Source organism: Manis pentadactyla, chromosome 2, assembly GCF_030020395.1.
Source record: "Manis pentadactyla isolate mManPen7 chromosome 2, mManPen7.hap1, whole genome shotgun sequence".
Classification (NCBI taxonomy): Eukaryota; Metazoa; Chordata; class Mammalia; order Pholidota; family Manidae; genus Manis; species Manis pentadactyla.
The window spans coordinates 50,432,741-50,456,650 of NC_080020.1; the positions used below are offsets into that span (position 1 = coordinate 50,432,741).

The 23,910-nt window shown below is 41.8% G+C and overlaps 1 protein-coding gene and 1 long non-coding RNA gene across 3 annotated transcripts in view; one reads left to right on the top strand and one right to left on the bottom strand.

The window, feature by feature from the left end:
• Nucleotides 1–10,112: 10,112 nt before the first annotated feature.
• On the bottom strand, nt 10,113–15,734 carry LOC130680897 (uncharacterized). 2 transcript variants are annotated; one of them, XR_008993920.1, is made up of 3 exons: nt 15,195–15,734; nt 13,467–14,741; nt 10,113–10,824 (listed from the first exon to the last, which is right to left on the bottom strand). It is a non-coding gene; the product is annotated as an uncharacterized LOC130680897 (long non-coding RNA). The 2 variants fall into 2 exon arrangements; XR_008993921.1 differs by adding an exon at nt 10,964–11,008 and having other exon boundaries at nt 13,467–15,734.
• A 1,291-nt stretch (nt 15,735–17,025) lies between these two features.
• Nucleotides 17,026–23,910, top strand: part of REEP5 (receptor accessory protein 5) — a 41,163-nt gene continuing 34,278 nt past the window's right edge. The window contains exons 1-2 of the mRNA XM_036886869.2: nt 17,026–17,256; nt 17,997–18,090. Coding sequence (XP_036742764.1) covers nt 17,139–17,256; nt 17,997–18,090 — 212 coding nt within the window. The 5' untranslated portion in view covers nt 17,026–17,138. The remainder of the gene's footprint in view (nt 17,257–17,996; nt 18,091–23,910) is intronic.

Here is a 23,910-nt window from a genome sequence, read left to right on the forward strand (position 1 = left end):
TAACTTCTTTTGGCCAGCTTGATCCATTACTGAAAGAGGTGTTAATATCTTCCCTCTTAATTGTGATTTGATTAAACATCCTTCTATGGTTCTTGATTGTTCTACTTTCTACTAAATTATTCTTTTTATCAAAAAATTTTACTTTTAATCCCAAATGGTGCCTGTTATCTTAAATTCCATTTGTTATTACTCTTCTGTATACTCTTTCTTTTCATTTGTATTTGTGACATTTTTCCTTTTATTTTCAAAGTTCTTGGTGGTTTTAAGTGTGTTTCTTGAAGTAAGTGTAGCTTTGTTTGTTTGCTTGTTAATTGAATGGGATGATTTTGATCTTTCAGGAAATGAGTTCTATCCAGTTAACTCATATAGTGATCCTGGTGTATCTGGATTTATTTCTACCATCTAACTTGGGTCTTCTTTTCACTCTCCTTTTTCTTTTTTACTCCTTTTCTTTCTTTAGAACTGGTGAGGTTTTCAAAATTCTTTTTCCTCCTGTGTTGGTTTTGAAGCTATACATTGAATTTCTATTTTTTATCCCTACAATTTTCCTACAGTCGTAAATCATTCAGATTTTTTTCTTTCTCCTAAACAAGTCACAAAGTTAAATAAGCTTTAACTACTCACACTAGTTAGGATGGCCAACATACAAAAGACTAGGAACAACAAATGCTGGCGAGGATGCGGAGAAAGGGGAACCCTCCTATACTGCTGGTGGGAATGTAAATTTGTACAACCTTGTGGAAAGCAGTATGGAAATTCCTCAAAAAACTAAAAATAGAAATACCATTTGACCTGGGAATTCTGCTCCTAAGAATTTACCCTAAGAAAACAGGATCACAGATTCAAAAAGACATATGCACCCCTATGTTTATTGCAACACTATTTACAATAGCCAAGAAATGGAAGCAACCTAAGTGTCCATCAATAGATGAATGGATAAAGAAGATGTGGTACATATACACAATGGAATATTATTCAGCCATAAGAAGAAAACAATCCTACCATTTGCAACAACATGGATGGAGCTAGAGGGTATTATGCTCAGTGAAATAAGTCAGGCAGAAAAAAGCAAATACCAAATGATTTTCTTCATTTGTGGAGTATAACGAAAATGCAAAACTGAAGGAACAAAGCGGCAGACTCACAAACTCCAAGAATGAACTAGTGGTTACCAAAGGGGAGGGGTTGGGGAGGGCGGGTGGGGAGGGAGGGAGAAGGGGATTGAGGGTATTATGATTAGTGCACATGCTGTGTGGGGGGTCACAGGGAAGACAGTGTAGCTCAGAGAAGACAAGTAATGACTCTGTGGCATCTTACTATGCTGATGGACAGTGACTGCAATGGGGTATTGGGGGGACTTGATAATATGGGTGAATGTAGTAACCACAATGTTTTTCATGTGAAACCTTCATCTGAGTGTATAACAATGATACCTTAATAAAAAATAAAAAATAAAAATAAATAAATAAATAAGCTTTAACTACCTGTTAAGCACTCTCCATTATTTTCTAGCTCTCAAGTTATCTTTTTTTTAAATTAAGGTATCATTGATATACAATCTTATGAAGGTTTCACATGAGCAGCATTGTGATTTCAACATTCACCCATATTATCAAGTCCCCACCACATACCCCATTACAGTCACTGTCCATCAGTGTAGGAAGATGCTGTAGAGTCACTACTTGTCTTTTCCATGCTATACTGCCTTCCCTGTGACTTACCTATATTAATGTGTGCTAATAAGTTCTCCTTTATAATAATTATATTTACCTACTTAATTTTTCAATATCTGTACTCACAATTTTTTCTTGCATCTACTTCTTCTCCCTAGGTTTACTGTTCCTCCTATTGAACTGCATCTTTTCATAGATCTCTCAATTAGGTCTATGGTTAGTAAGTTCTCTTATTTTTGTATATTTGTTTTGCATATTTTCTCTATCCAAAATGTATTTTCATCAAGCTTTTATGCTGCCTTTCCTATACTACATAAGGAAACAGAAGTTGAGAAGTTTGTTATTATGGAAGTATTTCATCAATGAAATAAAGAAGTAATGATTAAATCTGAGTATCACCATTTTGTACCTTACAACAAATTAATGGATTAATAGCTGCCAACATTACAGAGAGAGACAATCAGCTATTACATGTCTTCTACATGCCACCTACAAAGGGTCAGACCCCGAATTGTACCATAATCCTATTACCAATTTATAGAAAACACAGAAGACAGAAGAACAGGGTAAATTACATGGGAATGTAGTCAGCAAAATCCAGATGTGGGCAACTCTACAAGTCAAATCAAACAACTTTGTTTCCTCCAGAATGAAAATGTAAAGAAAAAAGTGGGGTAAGAGGAGAAGCAAAGGGTCCTTGGAGAATTGGAAAGACTTAAATAGGTATACTTTTTAGAAAAGCAAGTTAAACTATAGGATTTAAAGATACATCTTCGGTGATACAACTACAAAGAAATCAAGGAAATGATGACTATAAAAGTCAAGATGTGGTTACTTTTAAGTGAAAGGGAAAGGTTTGGGATTGGGACAGGGTCCATGAAGGGCCTCTGGGGTGGCTGGAGAGTGGGCCTGATTGGGACAGAGCGGAGAACAAAACCGAGTCCCCAGCCCTCAGGGAGTCGGCATCGTATGGGGAGAGAGAAACCAATACATGCACAATATCATGACAGGGAGTGTTAAGTACTACGAAGAAATTTAAGTATGATTGATCCCAAACCTCTAAACAAGGGACAACTTTTTTCTCTTAACATAAAATATATAGAAAATATAAGCACTTGATAAAGTCAATAAGGAACACAGTTTTTAAAAAATATATGGCCAGTTAAGAGAAGAAGACAAAAGGAAGTAATTGAAGGAAGAAATAGAAATGGAGGTTCAAAAAGCAAGACCAGAGACTACTACAGCAGGCAGCCAGCCCCGCAGGGGTGCACAGGCGCACCCGCGCCCACAGCGGCAGGAATTAATGGTGTAAAATAGTTTGCTACCGCTACAAATTCACAGCTCTATGGAGAGATCGGGGCGTATTCTCCTGCAGCCTCCCGTTCCGATGGGAGAAGGTGAGATCCAGAGGCCATCTCAGACTTGGTCATTCCACTCCGTGTCTGCGCTCAAGTTTGCTACCTATTTGGTTAGAAATACCTTGGGCCGAAGTGACCCTTTACGACTACATTTCTGAAAACATTTTAGAAGGAAAATGAGGGTGAGAGTGGAAGGGTAGCATGGTGGAGTGAAGGGCACGGAAGGGCCTGGGCAAACGGCCCAATGCAGCCAGGACGGACACTGCCAGGCGGCGCAGCAGAACGGATGCCGGATGCCGGCGGAAGCAGGGGGCTGCGTGCACACGCGGGCTCCCTCTGCTTGCCCTGCAAGGTCACTTAGAGCTCACGCCTCTGGATGCAGACAGGAAATCAACCACACCACCTACCGCAACAACGAAAATGGCAACAAAATGATTGTGGTTTTTAATTTCTTCCCCTGTGGCACCTTCACGTCGTCCTTTCATGACTGAATTTATTAGAAATAATTATCCAAGTCAATGAAACCACAGGAAGTTAAGTTCTGTGTCGTCTAGAAAGGGGAATTCTAAATGTGGTTACAATTTACTTTAAATATATATAGTTATGTATATTACATTATATACACAGATAAACATTATACGATAATTATATAATAATATTATAGCTCATATTTTGACTTTTAAAGATAGAGAATAGTAATATTGATTTGCAGACTATGGGAGGACCGGAGGTAATCAGAGCGATAACGCACCATTTAGCAGTAAGACCTCAGCCAAATGCTGTCTCATATTTTCCAGTAATACTATTTTTTTTTCCTTTGCAAAGTAGATTTTATTCTGGTTATAAAAGTAATACAAAAAGGTAATACAAACTCATTGTTTAAAAAAAGTCCAACAGTGGAAAAAGCATACAAATCATCTGTACTCACTCCACCAAGAAATCTGTGTGTCCAGATTTTTCTTTGTTGCTATACACGCATACAAACACACACTTTGTAAAAGCAGGATCACTCCAAACATATTGTTTTATAACCTTATTTTTTGCTTAATATATCATAGATATTCTTCATATGTTGTAGAATGAGAAAAGGAAGTTGCCAAGTATTAGGTATGTTCATAGAATGACCCATATTTTGTTTAAAACTTCTGTGTGCTTGTATATAGATACACAGCAGTATGATTTTATTTGTGGTGGGAGATGAACTAGCAGGGTACAAAACAAACTTTTGACAGCAGGGAATGGGATAGAAGGGGGGTAAGTAGAGGAAACTTCATTATTTTACTTTATATATATCTGCATTATCTATTCTAAAAAGGCATATATTACTCCAGAAATTAATAAAAGTATACATAACAAGCAATTTTTCATATCAATTATTTATGTCACTGTTTATGGTTCTTCTGCAGTATTTCATTGTATGCCTATGTTTATAGCATTTAATCAACTGTCTATTTAGGAACTTTGAGACTGTTTCCCACTTCTGGTATTAAAACAGTGTACATGGGATAGGCTTGCATATATTTTCTGCCCTCTCTTATCAGTCCTGGGTATTATCAATTTTAATATTTTTCATCCACCAGCCAAAAATAGTATTTCATTGTTTTAGTCAGCCGCTTTTGATTACAAGTAAGATTGAACACGTTTCTTATGCTTGTTGTGTATTTGTTCTTCTTATTTTGTGAACTATCCTATTCTGGTACTTTGTTTACTTTCCTTGGAATTTTCCTATTTTTCTCAGGTAACTGCTTACATATAAAGTCAGTGGCCCTGTCTGTGATGTACATAGGAAATATTTTTCCAAATTTGTTTTTGACCTTTCAGAATTGTGTTTGTTTAGCTTCCTTTTGTTGTTGTCTTGCATTCTCCTCCATTGTTTGCCATGTTAATTTCACGCAGATATTGGCATCTGTCTATACGTTGCATTATTTCTCTGATTTGTCCATTCTTGCACTAGGAGCCATGGTTTTAATTACTGCAGATGTATGCCTGGTAAGGCAATCTCTCCTCATACTTTTCTTTCTTTGAATGATAGCAGTCATTTTTGCATGCTTATTCTTACCGGTGAAATTTAGAATCATTCTGTCAAATCTCAAATGGTGGGATTGTGTTAAACTTCCCATGTGTTAAACTTGATATTGTAAACGTGAGCTAACAATTATAATATTGAATATGTTCCAAGTCTTTTGTGTTCCTCAGGTGAGTTATAGTTTTCTTCAAATATGTCTGTCACATATCTTGTCAAATTTATGCTTATCCATTTTATGACTTGTACTATTAATGCCAATAAGAATTTTTATTTTTAATTAACAGTATGACTGGCATTTTATAGGCATTCAACAAGCATTTGTGGAAAGAATAAATGCATAGTAAACTTTTAAAAGCCATGAAAGCTTTTTTAAAATTATAGAGTATAGGAAAACTGTGCCCTAATATCTGAAAGATTTTGGTTTAATCAAAACAAAAAAACATAATTATACAAAACACACACAAAATTAGTTTGCCAGAGCTCATATCTGGAAGTGAACTTAGCATTCAGGCCTCAAAGTCAGGCTCATATCTGGAAGTGAACTTAGCATTCAGGCCTCAAAGTTATCCATGAGTGGTGGGCCTTGGGAAATTACATTTGCTTGGGGAAAGTCTCCTCTATTGCTTCACCAATGCCTAGAGTTCTACCATTAATTTCATTGCTTCAGGATAAGGGATTCCTTTCTCTGTGAATGCAAACACCTCTGAGAAATTAGCACATAAAATTATGTGTTAAGCCATTACGGTCTTTCATACCTTTGTATGAATTCATTGCCAGTTTCTTCCAACTTGCCCTGAGTTAAGAAGAGTTTTTGATGAGTGCAAAAAAGAGCAAAGAGCAAGGAGTGCCAAGACCTTGGACGTGTGGGATGTGTAGAGGTAAAAATAAGTCAGGAAAGGAAAGCTAAAATTCATCCGTTTCTTTGGACAGGAAGTGCATCTTGCTCATCTTTAAGCATAATGCTTCACACGTCACAGCCACTATGAAGATGTGTGTAAAACAGATGGGGGTCAGTGGGCAAACAGCTCTGCTCACCTTGTAGCTTTGCCTACAGGTTGTTGCCCAAAAACACAGTCTTAGTGCTGTTTTGGGGTGACTGCTGCTCTGCTATTCTGGCTTCCTTTCCTCAGAATCACTCATAGGGGATGTGAGGCCAGAATCTTATTGCTGACAGATGTTGGTTCACTGCTATAACAAACAGTTGCTAACTGCTAACATATTTTGCATTAAGGTTAAACAGTGAGAAGTCTATTTATACAGTACAAATGTCTCCTGGTAGAATAAAAAGAGATGCTTCATCCACTCAGTGATTAGCTCTCCTTCCCACTCCTCATGGGTCTGCTAATTTCACAACTGACCCTCCTGGGGATGTACTGGGAGACTGGAAGATGGGGCATAAATAATAGACCTTTTCCCACTCTTCAGTTTTTTTCCACTGTTAGTTTTCATGAATTTATTATGTAATGTGACAAAATGATGAATGAACCATCAGGTCACCACTCCCCCAACTCCTACTGGACATGAGGAAAAGGGGAAAGAAGAGGGGCTGAAAAGTTTTTGCTGCTAGCAGAGTAGATGGTATCTGTTAGAGAACAAATGATACCCTGTGATGGTCAAGTTGAAAAGTTATGTTTTTTTTTAATAGAATAATTTTTTCTATAGTGATAGAAAATATAAATATTGTGTTGAGATACTAAGTTTATTTCAAATTCTCAATGATAGACATTAAATGCTGCTGTGGTTATTATCTGCTGTGAGGTCCACAAAGCTTGGGCCTCATCTACCTTGGTCTGTGGTGTATTTTCTGTACCTAAGATATAGACAGTAGGTGCTCAGGAAATAATTGTTGAATGAATGAATGAATACTGGTGATTCATTATCCTTGTGCAAATGGGTGTAAAACATTTAACAAACTAAATAATTCGATCCAGTACTAGTGGGAAGGAACTTCATGGGTGGAGGAGTACATTCAGGAATCTATTTAATTTGAGAAGAACATCACTGACTACTCCTTGGTCTCAAACTAAGTCACCTGAAACATGTACCCATGCCCACTTATTCTCTGTTGAAAGGTCATAACCTGGGTCTGTCTACATCAAACAATTATTTGTATGATTCTTACTGGTAGGGAAGACAATTGCTTAACTCTCTACTTTCTTCTGTGGATGTGCAATCTAAGGCAAATGAAATCATATTATATAAACTGATGCAGGTATTCAGTCTTAGCTGGGTTTTTTGATTTATTCTCCTCTGAATTAATACAAATTGGATAAAGTGATTTGAGATAAATGTAAAAAATAATCTATTTTACCTTGAGCTAATGTTTTTCTGTTAATTAAGATAAGTGCCTATCCTCTGTTTAATTTTGCACTCAAATCTTTTGTGGCTTATTTAAGGTATTTGCACCTATTCCAAATCATGGCATCATTTAACATTAAAATTATATATTTTATATAAATCTAAGTATAAAGGTTCACCTATGTACGTGTTAAAGACACAAGTTACAAGTAATCACATTCCCAAAGAATCCTTAAATGGAAACTCCTTTAATCTACTTCAAATGCCATAGTGTGGAGTTATAAACACACCAAATATACCTGTGCCATAGACTTGGTATATTGTAGTAAACATAAATTCGGTTATTATTGTACAAAACTGGAAGTAACAGTTTTAACCATTGATGTTTCCAACTTCAAACTGTTTGCCCAAGAAGGATCATTCAAAGTATCAAAACTTGTGATTTTCAGTAAATTTTATAAAGCTGGTTAAGATGATACCCACGATAGTCAGTGCTTTTTAGAGACAGTAAACATTATGATTCTTTAGACTAATAAATTTTCAGTTTCAGCAGTGTTTTTGTTATGGTGGCCAATAGATAAAGCATTGTTAGAAACAAAGGTGTGAACAAAATCAACTATCCCCCTGAAACCTCTTCCCAAGCCCCCAGTATTGACATGTTATATATCTACATCAGCTTTGATTTTAGACAGGCCATTCTGGATAATAAGCAAAAGACTATGTGGTCAAGTCATTCTCTCCTAACTGTGTGGCAGAGCTTGTAATAAAGCAAAAGTTATTTATGTATTCAAAGGACAAGGCATGTCCTTGAGTCAGCCAGTGTGGTCACGGCACAATCAATGTCCAAGAACTGGAGGATCTTGAGCCAGAACTCTTCCAAAAAAGGCTGAAAGACAAAGACCAAGGAGTGAGAGGAAGCATTTGGAGAGGACTGAGTGATAAAGAGCTGCACAAACCAGCTTGCTGCGTGCCAGAGAATGGCTGCCTGACCCAACACGTACTGTTAGGCCGGGTCCTTGCTCCCATCTGTGCAGGCATGGAGGGTCCATTTCCCCTGGCCACTGATTAGTCAAAGGGTCTTAGGCAAACTAGGAAATTAACACTTGGGTTTTACTACTTGTGCCTTGGGAAAGCCAACTACTTTAATCCTCAAGCACTGCTGCCTCTGCCTCATTAAAATAGGCTCTCCAATCTTTCACATACACAAATTGCTTAACACAAAATAGGTGCTCAGTGCACATTTTCATTTTTCTTTCTCATTACTGTAGTCAAATTGCTGATGAAATGTGCTCTTATTTCTTCTAGAGTATTTTTATTTTCACAGATATCAAATCCTATAATCAAAAGAATAAGACAAGAGGGAGGAATTTTAGGGATCAACTCTTGTGACTATTTCATCTATGCACACATCTTTAGATTAGCTATAACTTCATCAGAATTCTACAAAGCTGTAGAGGCTAGGCACTCTACATGGATACATGCAATATGTCATTTATCCAACAGCCCCAGGAGGTAGTGTATCAGTCCATTTGGGCTGCTATAACAACAATAGACTGGGTGACTTAAGCAATAAATATTAATTTCTCACAGTTCTGAAGGCTAGGGAACTCAAGATCAAGGTACCAGCAGATTCAGTGTCTGGTGAGAGCTCACTTCCTGGCTCACAGATGCCATCTTCTGTCTGCATCCTCACAGGGTAGAAGGGGTGAGGGAGCTCTCTGGGGTCCCTTTTATAAGAGCACTGATTCCATTCACTGGGGCTCTGCCCTCCTGACTTAATTACCTCCTAAAGGCCCCACCTTCTGATACCATCACCTTGTGGGGTAGGTTTCGACATATGAGTTTTGGGAGGACACATTCAGCCTCTGGAGGTGGATACTAACATTATCCGCATTTCAGAGGCTGAGAAAAGTGGGGCTTATGGAGATTGAGAACTTTCCTAATATCACACAGCTAGGAAGTAGTGAGCCAGGGCACCCCCTCTGGGGCCCGTGCCATGTCCTGGGCGGGCCCGCCCTCCATGTGCGGGAAAGGACGACACAGCTGACCATCTCAACATTTTCCTTCTTCCCAGGGGCCTTCAGGCTGGTGTAGTAGGCAGAATAATGACACCCTAATTCTGTTTATACCCTAATATCCAGAACTTGTGACTATGTCCCCTTACATGGCAAAAGGGACTTTGCTGATGTGATTAAGGTTATGGACCTTAAAATAGGAGGATTATTTTAGATTAGCTGGGTGGGCCCAATCTAATCACATGAGACATTAAACATGGAAATGGAAGACAGATGGGTCAGAAAGATAAGACAGAAGAAGGAAGAGAAATTTGAAGTCTGAGAGGGATTCATCCCACTGCTCCTGGCTTTGAAGATGAGGAAGGAAAAGCAGATCTCAGTCCTACAACCACAGGAACCTGAATTCAGCCAACAACCCCAAGTGAGCAAAAGCCCAGATCTTCCCCGAGTGTCCCGAAAAGAACGCAGCCCTGCAAACACCACCTTGATTTGAGCCCAGTGAGACTTGCATCAGACGTCTGACATGGAGAACTGTATGAGAACAAGTTTGTGGTAACTTGAAGCAGCAGTCACAGGAGACTAATACAACTAGTTAGGTCCTTTTGTCAAATCAACTCAGTTTCCCTGATGCCAAGTATGAGAAGGGGAGTGCCCAAAATGGACTCCTCCTGGTCCTCCTCCTACACGGGAAGGGAAGCAAACACGTGTGCTACCATGTAGGCTCCAAGGCAGACGGGGATTGTTCTCTGTGGCTGGAACCGCCCCCAGGAGCAGTGGATGGCAGTGCCTCCCCTGCGCGGATACAAATGCCATGGTTTGTGCAGAACTGGACTAACTAGTCTTGAACACAGAGAAGCAACCTACCATGACTTATTTTCTGTTTGTCTCCTGTGCAGGTGCCATTAGGGGAATGAAAAGGTGAACTAGACAGTGTTTTATTTCTGGTGAAAATCTCTAGATTTACATGCAATAGCAGTGATGGATGACATTTAATTTCAGAATAAAAGTACTTTGCTAAACAAAAGGCTCTTCCCAGGTTGATACATTCTCAGTTGTGAGCCGTAATTTTCTAAAATTCAACGTCCTGTTTGATAAGTGGAGACGTATAATAAAATGCTCTGTCCATATTTTCAGTAGAAAATATTTAAAATAACACAAACGAGGTAAACAGAATATAATTCAAATGTATTCAATGAAGCATGACAATTTTCACATTTTATTTCTTTTAACTCTCTCTCTTAAGTTACATTCATTCTCTGAATTTTCCTCCTGTCATCTGGCAGGTCTGTGTCTCAGATTCTGTTTACTTTGTCTTTCCTCCCTCTTATTTTGATGACCTGTCGCCATCAGCCTCTGGCAGAGGGAGTGAGGCGGTGGCGACCGGGGCTGTGTCCACGGCACTGAAGGTCTCCTGATGGAGAAGGCTGGCTAGCCTCATCAGCACCCAGGGTCTCCTGCAAATGCGGGGGTGAGTGAGGGTAATAAATAAATTGATTATCCTGCACATTATGCTCTACCTCTTCTTCCCAACATATGTGAGATTTAGAGCAAAAGCGTGTTAATGAGTTCAAGTAGTTGAGACATTTTTTTCACCTGAAGAAACAGCTGGGAAATTCGGAAATCCATCAGCATCATCCACTACATCAACAAAAAGAAGAACAAAAACCACATGATCATCTCAATAGATGCTGAAAAAGCATTTGACAAAATTGAACATCCATTCATGATAAAAACTCTCAACAAAATGGGCATAGAGGGCAAGGGCCTTAACATAATAAAGACCACATATGACAAACCCACAGCCAACATGTTACTTAACAGCGAGAAGCTGAAAGCTTTTCCTTTAAGATCAGGAACAAGACAAGGATGCCCACTCTCCCCACTTCTATTCAACATAGTTCAGGAGGTCCTAGCCATGGCAATCAGACAAAACAAAGAAATACAAGGCATCCAGATTGGCAAGGAAGAAGTCAAACTGTCACTATTTGCAGATGACATGATAGTGTACATAAAAAAACCCTAAAGACTCCACTCCAAAACTACTAGAACTAATATCGGAATTCAGCAAAGTAGCAGGATATAAAATTGATACACAGAAATCTGAGGCTTTCCTCTACACTAACAATGAACTAGAAAGAGAAATCAGGAAAACAATTCCATTCACAATTGCATCAAAAAGAATAAAATACCTAGGAATAAACCTAACCAAGGAAGTGAAAGACCTATTCCCCCAAAACTACAAGACACTCTTAAGAGAAATTAAAGAGGACACTAACAAATGGAAACTCATCCCATGCTCTTGGCTAGGAAGCATTAATATTGTCAAAATGGCCATCCTGCCCAAAGCAATATACAGATTCAATGCAATCCCTATCAAATTACCAACAGCATTCTTCAACGAACTGGAACAAATAGTTCTAAAATTCATACGGAACCACCAAAGACCCTGAATAGCCAAAGCAATCCTGAGAAGGAAGAATAAAGTGGGGGGATCTCACTCCCTAACCTCATGCTCTACTACAAAGCCACGGTAATCAAGACAATTTGGTACTGGCACAAGAACAGAGCCACAGACCAGTGGAACAGAATAGAGTCTCCAAACATTAACCCAAATATATATATATGGTCAATTAATCTACGATAAAGGAGCCATGGACATACAATGGGGAAATGACAGCCTCTTCAACAGCTGGTGTTGGCAAAACTGGACAGCTACATGTAAGAGAATGAAACTGGATCATTGTCTAACCCCGTACACAAAAGTAAATTCAAAATGGATCAAAGACCTGAATGTAAGTCATGAAACCATAAAACTCTCAGAAAAAAACATAGGCAAAAATCTCTTGGATATAAACACGAGTGACTTCTTCATGAACTTATCTCCCCAGGCAAGGGAAACAAAAGCAAAAATGAACAAGTGGGACTATATCAAGCTACAAAGCTTCTGTACAGTAAAGGACACCATCAATAGAACAAAAAGGCATCCTACAGTATGGGAGAATATATTCATAAATGACAGATCCGATAAAGTGTTGATACCCAAAATATATAAAGAGCTCACACACCTCAACAAACAAAAAGCGACTAATCCTATTAAAAAATGGGCAGAGGAGCTGAACAGACAGTTCTCCAAAGAAGAAATTCAGATGGCCAATAGACACATGAAAAGATGCTCCACATCGCTAGTCATCAGAGAAATGCAAATTAAAACCACAATGAGATATCACCTCACACTGGTAAGGATCGCCGCCATCCAAAAGAGAAACAACAAGTGTTGGCAAGGATGTGGTGAAAGGGGAACCCTCCTACATTGCTGGTGGGAATGTAAATTAGTTCAACCATTGTGGAAAGAAGTATGGAGGTTCCTCAAAAAGCTCAAAATAGAAATACCATTTGACCCAGGAATCCCACTTCTAGGATTTTACTCTAAGAATGCAGCAGCCCAGTTTGAAAAAGACAGATGCACCCCTATGTTTATCGCAGCACTATTTACAATAGCCAAGAAATGGAAGCAACCTAAGTGTCCATCAGTAGATGAATGGATAAAGAAGAAGTGGTACATATACACAATGGAATATTATTCAGCCATAAGAAGAAAATAAATCCTACCATTTGCAACAACATGGATGGAGCTAGAGGGTATTATGCTCAGTGAAATAAGCCAAGCAGAGAAAGAGAAATACCAAATGATTTCACTCATCTGTGGAGTATAAGAGCAAGGGAAAAATTGAAGGAACAAAACAGCAGCAGAATCACAGAACCCAAGAATGGACTAACAGTTACCAAAGGGAAAGGGACTGGGGAGGATGGGTGGGAAGGGAGGGAGAAGTGGGGGGAAGAAGAAAGGGGGCCTTACAATTAGCATGTATAATGTGGGGGGAGGCACAGGGAGGGCTGTGCAACACAGAGAAGATGGGTAGTGATTTTACAGCATCTTACTACGGTGATGGGCAGTGACTAATGGGGTATGTGGGGGAGACTTGGTGAAGGGGGGAGTCTAGTAAACATAATGTTCCTCATGTAATTGTAGATTAATGATACCAAAAAAAGAAAAAAAAAAGAAAACAGCTGGGGAGCGCAAAAGTGGCCCACTCACAGGTTGCTGGCAGTTTTCTCTAGCGCCTGAAAGGCATAGTAAGAGCGTTGCCATCACCCTAAGCTGGTTTGACTTCCTTGTCAGGAATTTCCAGAATCAACCTGCTGTGGGCCAGCCTTCCCCAGGGCCTCTCAGACACCGGGTCCGTCTGGGTCTCAGGTCTAGCAGCATCTGTGTGCAGGATGTGCTCCATCAGCAGGAGGGGAAGAACAGGCTGTGACCTAAGGCAGAGCTCTTTACTTCTGCATCGCTTCTCTCATCTGTGAAAGTGTCCTTGCTTTGCAGTGATGACTGGATGAGGTAAGGGTCCTTCACTTCCCCACCTGACTATCATTTCCTAAAGGAAAGAATTATGTAATATTTTTCTATCACAATGTTAGCATCTAGCTATGTTGTTCTTTCTTAAATTATTTAACACTTATTCTGTATCAGACACTCTTGAAAACTTTGCAAATTGTAATTCGTTGAGTCATCATGACAACCCTGTGACATAGGTAATATTGTTATTCCTATTTTATAGAAGAAGGAACACAGGCACAGGGAGCTTCTGTAGCTTGCGTAAAGTCATACAGATCAGTGGTGGAGCTAGGATTTCACCTCTGCAGGCTGGACCCAGCGCACTGCTCCACACACTAGGCTTACTATGATGCCTCATCTTTCCAGGGTTATGTGGAATGATGGAGGAAAGAAGACATTTGGAATCTAAGTTAGAAGACAATTGGGAAGGGAGAAATATTTATACAAAAGAAATCCAAATGATAGTGTATTTCCACATACTTCATGCATAGTTAATATAGTACAAATGTTGACACTGTATGAAAGGTAGAGATAAAAATCTAGGCTGATTTGAATACCTAACTTAAAAAGATTTTGCTCCTTGGCTTAAAAAAAAACTATCAAATTGTACATCATTTGAAGTACTCAAAAACATGACCCTGGCTTTCAGATAAGGGAATAATTACCATATTCACTTAGTAGGAAATTACATAAACTCACAACTGCCTAAAAAGTTTAAAATTCAGATGCTCTGGTAGGCAGCTGTAAAAGTTTGCTAGGGCTGCCATAACAAACTTCTGCAAACTGGCTTTTTTAAACAATAGAAATGTATTTTCTCACAGTCTGGAGGCCAGATGCCCAAGATCGAGGTGTCAGCGGGACTGCTTCCTTCCGAGGGCTGCTGTGAAGGAAGGCTCTGTTGCAAGCCTCTCTGCGTGGCTTGTAGATCGCCAGCTTCTCTCTGCATCTAAACGTCATCTCCTCTGTGTATGTCTGTCCCTGTGTCCAAATATCCCCTTTTTATAAGAACACCAGTCCTATTGGATTAGAGCCCATCCTAATCACCTCATTTTAACTTGATTGCCTGTCTCCATCTAAAGTCACATTCTGAGGTCCAGAGGATTAGGACTCCAGTTTGGAGGGGAGGCCACAGTTCAGCACATATCAGCAATATAATATAGGGGTAAGAGTCCGGGCCTGAATGCTAGAGCTGCCGTTTGTTAATTATGAGTTCTCACTGTACATCATTTCTTTCCCTGAACGAGGACAAAACATAGTATTTGCCTCATGCTGTTGAGGATTAAATGCTTTAGCACAACTAGCACTAGACTACTGGGTAAGTGCAATGTGTATTAGACATTCATCAAATAGCCACTGAGCACCTATTAAGTGCTGGGTGCTGTTCTAGGTGTTTGAGATACAGAAATAAACAAAATAGGCAAAAATACCTACCTTTGTGGAGTTCATACTGTAGCGGGGAAAGAAAAACAATCTAAAAAGTAGAACATATGGAATGCCAGACTTAACAGTGCTATGAAGAAAAATAAAGCAAGATAAGGGCTAGAGAGCATTAGGGGTTGCAACCTGGGATCAGAGGGGGCCTCACAGAAGCGTCATTTGAGCCAAGACCTGGAGAACAGGAGGAGACAGTTAAGGGGTTCCATGGAGAGTTTTGAGTAGAGGTGGTGTTCCCAAACCAGTGCTGTGGACTTCTGGGGCTGGCTAATCTCCTTGTGAGGCCGTGCTGGGCACCTTCCCTGGCCACTGCCCCTGGATGCCAGGAGAGGGTAGCATCTACTACCCCAGTTGTAAACACCTGTCTGACAACCAAAGAGCTCTCCACATATGTCACACGTCCCGCGCGGGTCAAAACCGCTCCTGGACGACAACCACTGAGGCGGATGAAAAGCGAAAGCCCCGGGGGCGGGAATGGGCTCCACCGGGTAGGGGCAGCGCGGAGCGGGATGAGGAGATGGAATTAGAAGGGCGCGGGGTGAACCACATCACCTATGACCCGAAGCCGCTCCTCGGGCAGACGGGAAGCTACTGGAAGGTTAAGAGCAGAAAAACAACACAACTTGACAACACAACTCGACCCACATTTTAAGAAGATCCAATTGGCTGCCGCACTGAGAATTGCCGGTAGGTGGAAAACCAGAAATGCACAGCTCAGTGGGGAGGCTGTCAACAATAATCTCATTAGTTTTTTAGTTGTTTTAATTTGTTCACTGATTGGCTGGATGGCGGTGGGAGTGCCGAGAGAAGTAAGCTTAAGAAACTCTCCCGGAAGAAAAGAGGACTCATTAGCATAAAAGGCAAAGGGCAAGAGCGGCAAGATTTTTTTTAAGGAAGTGGAAGGCAGTATGTAGTTAAGTCAGTTTGAAAGGGCAGAAAGTTGGGTAGGACACAGAGAATGCTGGGGGCCCGGCTGTGCGCAGGCCCCCGAAGGCTGGACGAAGGCACTGGAGCCCGGACCTGTGAGCGAAGGGGAAGATTTGCAGCTTAAGCCACGAGGAGCACTGCAGCCAGATGTACACCACAGGCGTCATCAAGAATAGTTTCAAAAGGAGCTTCCTGAAATAATATGTGCGAGATAACAAGAGCCTAAGATGGGGTGGAGGACGAGCAGGCGCGAGGCCTTGTGTGGGAAGCAAAGCGAGGTCCTGCCCTCAGGCCGGGAATGGCCTTCCTCGGGGTGATCTTGGTTGTAAGCAAGTGCAGGCTGCTGTCTCTGCTGCCGGGGTTTGGAAACGTTTCCACCGTATCAGACATCAAGCAAGTGCAAGCCCACCACGAAAAGGTTTAAGTAGCGCAGTATTTTCCCGGAAAAGGTGTCCCCGGAGCAGGGCGTGTTAAATATCCTCAAGGGACTTTTCAAACAGGCTATTATCTGTAGGTGAGAAGAACTGCCCCGAGTTGTGGCAGCGAGGGGAAGAGCGGGGCTGCAACAAAGAGCACCCTGAGGACGGCCGCGCCTCCCCCCGGAGGCCCAGCCAGCGCCTTCGCAGGTTGGGCGCAGCAGGGCAGGCACAGCAGCCTGGCCGCCCGCCTGCGGGTGGAGCAACCAGGCGCCGGCCTCCTGCGGCCCACACGCTTTCGGCCCTCGGCCGACCAATGACAGGGGCTCACGGGAACCGTTGCCTCCTTTCACTCTCCGCGGAGAAGTCCGCTCAGACGCGGGGGCGGTCGACCGGCGGAGCCGCTGCAGCCGGGCCACCTCGCCGGGGCGGGGCGGGGGGAGGCGCGGCCGCGGAGCGCGGGGCGGGGCGGGGGGCCGCGCCCAACGGACGCGTGGACGCGCCGGCCCCGCCCGCTGCCGCCCGCGCCCCAGTCACCCAGCTCTGCGGCCACCAGGTAGTAGGAGCAACCCCGGGCGGCGGCGCGACGGTCCCCACCATGTCTGCGAACATGAGGCAGAGGTTCGACCAGTTTCTGCACGAGAAGAACCGCATGACCGACCTCTTGGCCAAGCTCGAGGCCAGGACCGGCGTGAACCGGAGCTACATCGCGCTCGGTGGGTGCGGGGCTGCCGCGGCGTGCCCGGCCCCGGGGGCAGCTGCTGCACCAGCAGTGGGACAGCCGGGGGGAGAGGGCTCGGGGAGGGCCGTGGCGCTGACAGACGGGGGCGACCGGTATCCTCGGGGACCGAGCTGGCCGCCCAGAAAGGTAAGAGGCCGCGGCGCCGGGGCTGGGGGCGCTGGGCTGTGCCCGCGGCCAGGTGGCAGAGCGCCCGGGCGGCGGGAAGCGGAGAAAGGCCGGCGCTGACGTGTCTGTCCCCGCGGCTGAGCGCCGTGTCCTAGCGGCCTTGGGCTGGGCTGGCGCGGAGTGGCGGGGCCTCCTGCGGGAGTGCGCGCGGGTACGGTGACGGCGTCCCCGATTCTGGCCAGACCCTCGGTGGAGATGAGCGCGGAGAAGCAGGGGGGCCTCGGGAGGAGAGGGGCCTTTGGGCCGGCGCAGGAGGCCGGGTCCCGGCGGACCGTCGGTGGAACGGGGTTCCCGGGGCCGGTGCGCGGCACGGTGGGGGCCCTTGCGGGAGAGAAGGCGTCGGGGAGGACGGGAGGGACCGCCCAAAGGTGGCGGCCCTAGGGTTTCCCCAGACGCAAGGCCAAATCCCGCGAAGGCGCAGGCCCAACCTTTGTGGGGTTTGTTTTTGTCCATCGCCTATGACAGGCCAAGCCTTGCGGTGTGGGCAGGGGCAGCCCGTCTTGAGCCCCTTGCTTGCCACCAGACCCACTTCTCTCCTCGTGTCTCCAGGTGTCATCGGGCTGTTGGCTTTGTACCTGGTGTTCGGTCACGGAGCTTCTCTCCTGTGCAATCTGATAGGATTTGGCTACCCGGCCTACATCTCGTAAGTGACTTCCCCTGTAACCATTCTTCCTTCCCTTCACCCCCCTTCCTGCCAGGGCTGCCTGACTTACTATAAATCCCCACTTCCCTAGGAGAGGGGTCAGAGTACGAGAGGGTAGTAGCTGACTGCTTAAGGTTACACATTTCAGAGCCTTAATGTGATACCTGATCTCCTGATGACTAACGGAAATCTGTATTTTATCAGATTATACTGGTGGAGTGTGTACTTTCTAGTTGATGTACAAATGGGAAGTGTTACAACACAGTCATCCTGCCTTTACTGGTGGAGAGATCACATTGGGTATAGAAAACAGATTCCTTCTCCCTAATAATTATTTTAATGTTTATTTCACCTTATATTTATGTACATAAACAGTAAAACCCCATCAACTAGGACTTTCTTAATTCAGAATTAATGTTAATTTAGACCTGGGGAAAGTTTTGCTTCTTGATTTAAAAAAGGCTGGCCACTAAAGTAATATGTAGATTCCTCAAAAAATTAAAAATAGAAATACCATAGGACCCAGTAATTCCACTTCTGGGAATTTACCTGAAGAAAACAAAATCCTTGATTCAAAAAGATATATGCACCCCTATGTTTATCATCACATTATTTACAATAGCCAAGTTATGGAAACCACCCAAGTGTCCATTAATAGATGAATGGATAAAGATGGGGTACATCTACACAATGGAATATTATTCAGCCTCAAAAAAGAATGAAATTCTGCCATTGGCAACAATATGGATGGACCTAGAGGGTATTATACGAAGTGAAATAAGCCAGGTGGAGACAAATACCATATGATTTCACTTATTTGTGGAATATAAAAACAAATGAACAAAATAGCAGTAACTCATAAACACTGAGAAGTGACTGGTGGTTATGATGGGGAACGGGTTGTGGTGAATGGATGGGGAGAGTGAGGGAGATAAAGGGGCACAAAAATTCTCAATCATAATGTAAGTTGGTCACAGGGACAGACTACAGCTTGGAGAATATAGCCAATCGTTCCATAACATCTTTCTGTGTTGACAGATAGTAACTGCAATGGAGGGTGTAAGGATTTAATAATATGGGTAACTGTTGAACCACTGTGTTATTTATTTGAAACCAATATAAGATTGTATGTCTACCATACTTCAATTAAAAAGAAAGGCTGGCCGTGATTACATGTAATGGGAAACACAGTAGTATGGAAACAAACCTTATAAAATGCATTCCTAATATAGCTCCTTGGGTATATACATGATTCATTTACATAACTAAACTAAGTTAAAAATGAATCTTACAGGATTAGGATCTAAATTTATCGCTAGTTGAGGATGCTTTTACTTTACAGTATGTTTATTTTGAAAATACTCCACAATTTCATTTTTCCATTCATTTAAATAGGAATTATTCCTCCCCACAAATGAATTTGTTTTACTTTACAGCTGTTCCCAGGAAGCTGGTAGGTTTTACTTTCATTGAATTGGTCTCTGCAACTTTCCTCAATCATTAGGATAAAAATAAAGGAAGAAAAAATTCTCAGCTTGGAGGCTAAAACACAGATAACACATTATTACACCTTGTGTCTGTCATAGGTGATGCCAGACTTCAAGATATGAAGAAACGTGTTTTAGAAGAATTGCAGTTTTCCATATAATGTAATCTGATAGTATGGTTAGATACCAGAAGTTTGTAAGGAACACCGAATCAGAATGGATTGCTCATCACTATGTCTATAATAACAGACAAAATAGCGTTGTAGGACACTACTTGTCTTCTGCTTCTGTATTCTACTTGCAAAAGTTCCTTTAATATGAAAGATTTAGAAGCATTTTTCAGTTTTGTGTTTTAGATGTTATTGATTGCATTTAGAACAAATCTTGGATGACAGTTTATTAACCGCCTAGCTACTCTAACTATTTTGGACTATGGATTAAAAAAAATACTGAATAGCATAAAAAATACTCTCCACATCACTGCCATTTGGTGCATAATCTTGTGAGAAACATAACCTTCCCTGTAGGGGGACTAGATCATTGGTATGGACTTTAGAGAAGTAAAGTCTGTTTCTGGGTGGGATGTGTAGATCCAGGTATATGTGGATGTGACTGAAGAGGTGGATAGAACTCAAATATGCTTCTCCTTGACCTGAAGTGAATTAATTCTAGCAGGAGCCTTTTTTTTAGTCATATCTTAAAGTAAATTTAAGTAAGACAATTTTGTTTTTTTATCATTTGTAATCATTCTTTCATTCATTTTCTGCAATGGTCAATTGCTTATTATAGGCTCTTACTTCAAAGAAGTTAAATGTTCCTGTCTATTGCTAGGAATTCTGTGAAATGGTAGAGGTGGTCATATTTCTTGAGTAGTTTAGGTAAGTGGGTTTTACATATTTCAGAATTAACCTATTTGCCAAGTGTATACACTTTATTTTCTATCTGAATATTCTGAGGCAAAGTGACATTTGAATATATCCTAATAGAAGTTGAAAAAATATTAAAAATATAATAAAGGGAACTCAATGATTTAAACAAAAATACACGACATAATTGAGTATTTCTAGATTAATATTTATTCATAGGATAGATTCCTTTTGGTAGACCCAACTGTTTTACCTTTACGATAAATACAAGATTCTGTGACCATAAGGGAATTAAGGGAAGGCTCCTCTCTGGGTACTGGGCACTTGGATTTTCCCTTAGAACTGTGGTTCTCTCAGCCTTAACTGCCCATTGGCATTATCTAAAGAGCCTTAAAAAGTACTAATGCCTGGACCCCATCCCCAGAGATTCTGCTGTAACTGGTCTGGGGTGCAGCCTGAGTTTTGGGATATTTAAAGGTTCCTTGATCTTTTACAATTTTTAAAGGATGCTGAGAACCCCTGGTGTACAGTGGCAACAGTAACCTGTGCTTTTCCCACTTGAAGATGGGGTGAAGGGGAGAGAGGGAGAAATGGCCTGCTGACCCTGGGAATAGCTCAAAGTGCTGCCTGGCCTCTCCTTTGTGAAGGAGGTTCAGAGAGATGCAGGATTGTGTGCACAGTATAAAGCATACAGACCCCCATTTAGTAAATATTCAGGCAGTCGATGTTATATTAGTCTAATCAAGTCTGTTCATTGCCTAACCAGTGTGACTGTGTTACTCAGAAAGTCCTTGAAAATGGTGGTATTTGTAGCACCAAAATCAGTGTTACTTGAAATGGGATCTGTGATCACCTTCACTTTAATTGTAATTCTCCCTGTGCTCCCCAGGCAGTTATTTTTAAAGACAGGTTCATCTATTTAACAAAAGTCCAATGTCAGCCATGTACCTGTCACTGTGGTGGCACTTCAGAAACACCAGGGACTGAGGTAGACATGCTCCAGCCTCTTTGAATGAGCAGAATACCAGGGTTCACCACAGTAAATAGGAAAGTAGGGACAGTGTAGTAAGCCTTCCAAAGAGAATCAGCCGGGAGCGGTGGTACAGAATTACAGGAAGGACCCCTCTGGGTATTTATCTAAGATACTGTTTGAATTAAGATGGAGGAATGAGAAAGGGCCAGGCCAGAGCAGAGCCAGGCAGAGGGGGCAACCCCAGGGTTGCTGGCACTGAGGCTGGTGGAAGAGAAGCTGGGGCGTTGGGAGCTCTGGGAGGGGAGGCAGGTGCCACGCAGGGCCAGGGAGTGAGTGTACATTGGATTCCAGGGAGGTGTAGGGAGTTTGCATGTTTTCTGATTGCCTTGGATGGGCTTTAAATATGGGGCATCATGATAACATTTACATTTTAAGTCCCTTCTGGCTGCTGTGACATCTGGCAGGACCCGCGTCCTATCACTCTTGCCCAGCTCCTCTTTTCTGGCCTTTCAGCTTTGCTCCTGCTGTTTCCTCTTCTTGGGCTACCCCAGGGAGGGACGCATAGACCATGTGCAGCGGTCCATATTGGTGAGAGGCCGCAGGGTGCAGAAATGAAATTTGGAAAAGCTTGTGTGGTTTCCTAGCTTTCTTTGTGACTCACACAATGACCAGTATGTGTGTGTTGGGGGGAGGGGGGCAGGTCAGGTGTCAGTGTGGGAGCACAGACAGCTGAAGGGCAACCAGTGCTTTATCAGGTCCCTCCTTCCTGCTGACTGCTCTTGTTTTCTGTGTGCATCTGTTCCCTTTGAGAGCAGGGCCTTTAATCCTCTGCCTCAGTGTTTGCAGACTCTTTGGCCACCCTGTATAGTCAATTTGAAATCTAATTCCAGGCTTCTCCTTATTAAGAACTGTTGACAGAATTATTTAATCTCCTTCCCTCTATTCCTCATAAGATAAGGATAATAATAGGAAGCTATTATTAAGGTAGATCTGCCTCCCACACCTGTTTTTTTTTCTCAGATATAATTCATATGCAGCCCTTTTTTTTTTTTTTTTTAAATAATTATATTTTATTGAAGGGTAGTTGACGCACAGTATTACATTACATTAGTTTCAAGTGTACAACACAGTGGTAGAACATTTATATACATAATTCTAGGTTCCAGCTATCACCCTACCAAGCTGTTACAATATCTTGACTATATTCCTTATGCTATACATTACATCCCGGTTACTTATTTATTTTACCATTGGAAGTCTGTCCTTTTTTTTTTTTTTTGTGAGGGCATCTCTCATATTTATTGATCAAATGGTTGTTAACGACAATAAAATTCTGTATAGGGGAGTCAATGCTCAATGCACAATCATTAATCCACCCCAAGCCTAATTTTCGTCAGTCTCCAATCTTCTGAGGCATAACAAACAAGTTTTTACATGTAGAACAAATTCTTACATAATGAATAAGTTACATAGTGAACAGTACAAGGGCAGTCATCACAGAAACTTTCGGTATTGCTCATGCATTATGAACTCTAAACAGTCAGTTCAAATATGAATACTCATTTGGTTTTTATACTTGATTTATATGTGGATACCACATTTCTCTCTTTATTATTGTTATTTTTAATAAAATGCTGAAGTGGTAGGTAGATACAAGATAAAGGTAGAAAACATAGTTTAGTGTTGTAAGAGAGCAAATGTAGATGATCAGGTGTGTGCCTGTAGACTATGTGTTAATCCAAGCTAGACAAGGGCAATAAAACATCCACGTATGCAGAAGATTTCTCTCAGAACAGGGGGGGTGAGGTTCTAAGCCTCACCTCTGTTGATCCCCAATTTCTCACCTGATGGCCCTCCTGTGACTGTGCCTGTCTTAGGTTGTTCCTCCCTTGAGGAATCTTACCCGTCTCTGGCTAACCAGTCATCTTCCGGGGCCATACAGGGAAATGTGAAGTTGGTAAGTGAGAGGGAAGCCTTATTGTTTGAAAAGGTTAGCTTTTTACTTCTTTGCATATTTATGCCCTGTGGCTTCTATGCCCAGCATTTGTCTTGAGGTATCTTTACCACTTGGAAGAATTATGATACTCGGTAAATTTGATATGAGGCACGAATTCTATTTAAGGGTTGTAATTAGGAAGGAAGAAGAAAAGCTATAGAAGTAGCAGGCGGAAGAAAACATGGGAAGATTGATTATTTCTTTGACATATCTTCTTGTAGAGTAACTTCAGCATATATAGGTTTTAAGCTACTACTTAAATTGCGCACACACATTAACATAATAGGAGTATAGTTACATAACCAAAGCATATCTGTAATTACCAGCCATCTCCAGTGAAACCAAGAAAACCATTAAGGCACCTTAGGCATTTGTGAAAACTTATCTATGATATGGTGGATATTGTCCAACTGAACTTGAACAGTCTGAGAGAAATCAGACAAATTAAAACAACCCATTCCTGGGGACTGTTCACATCTCGTATGTTCTTTTAACAGT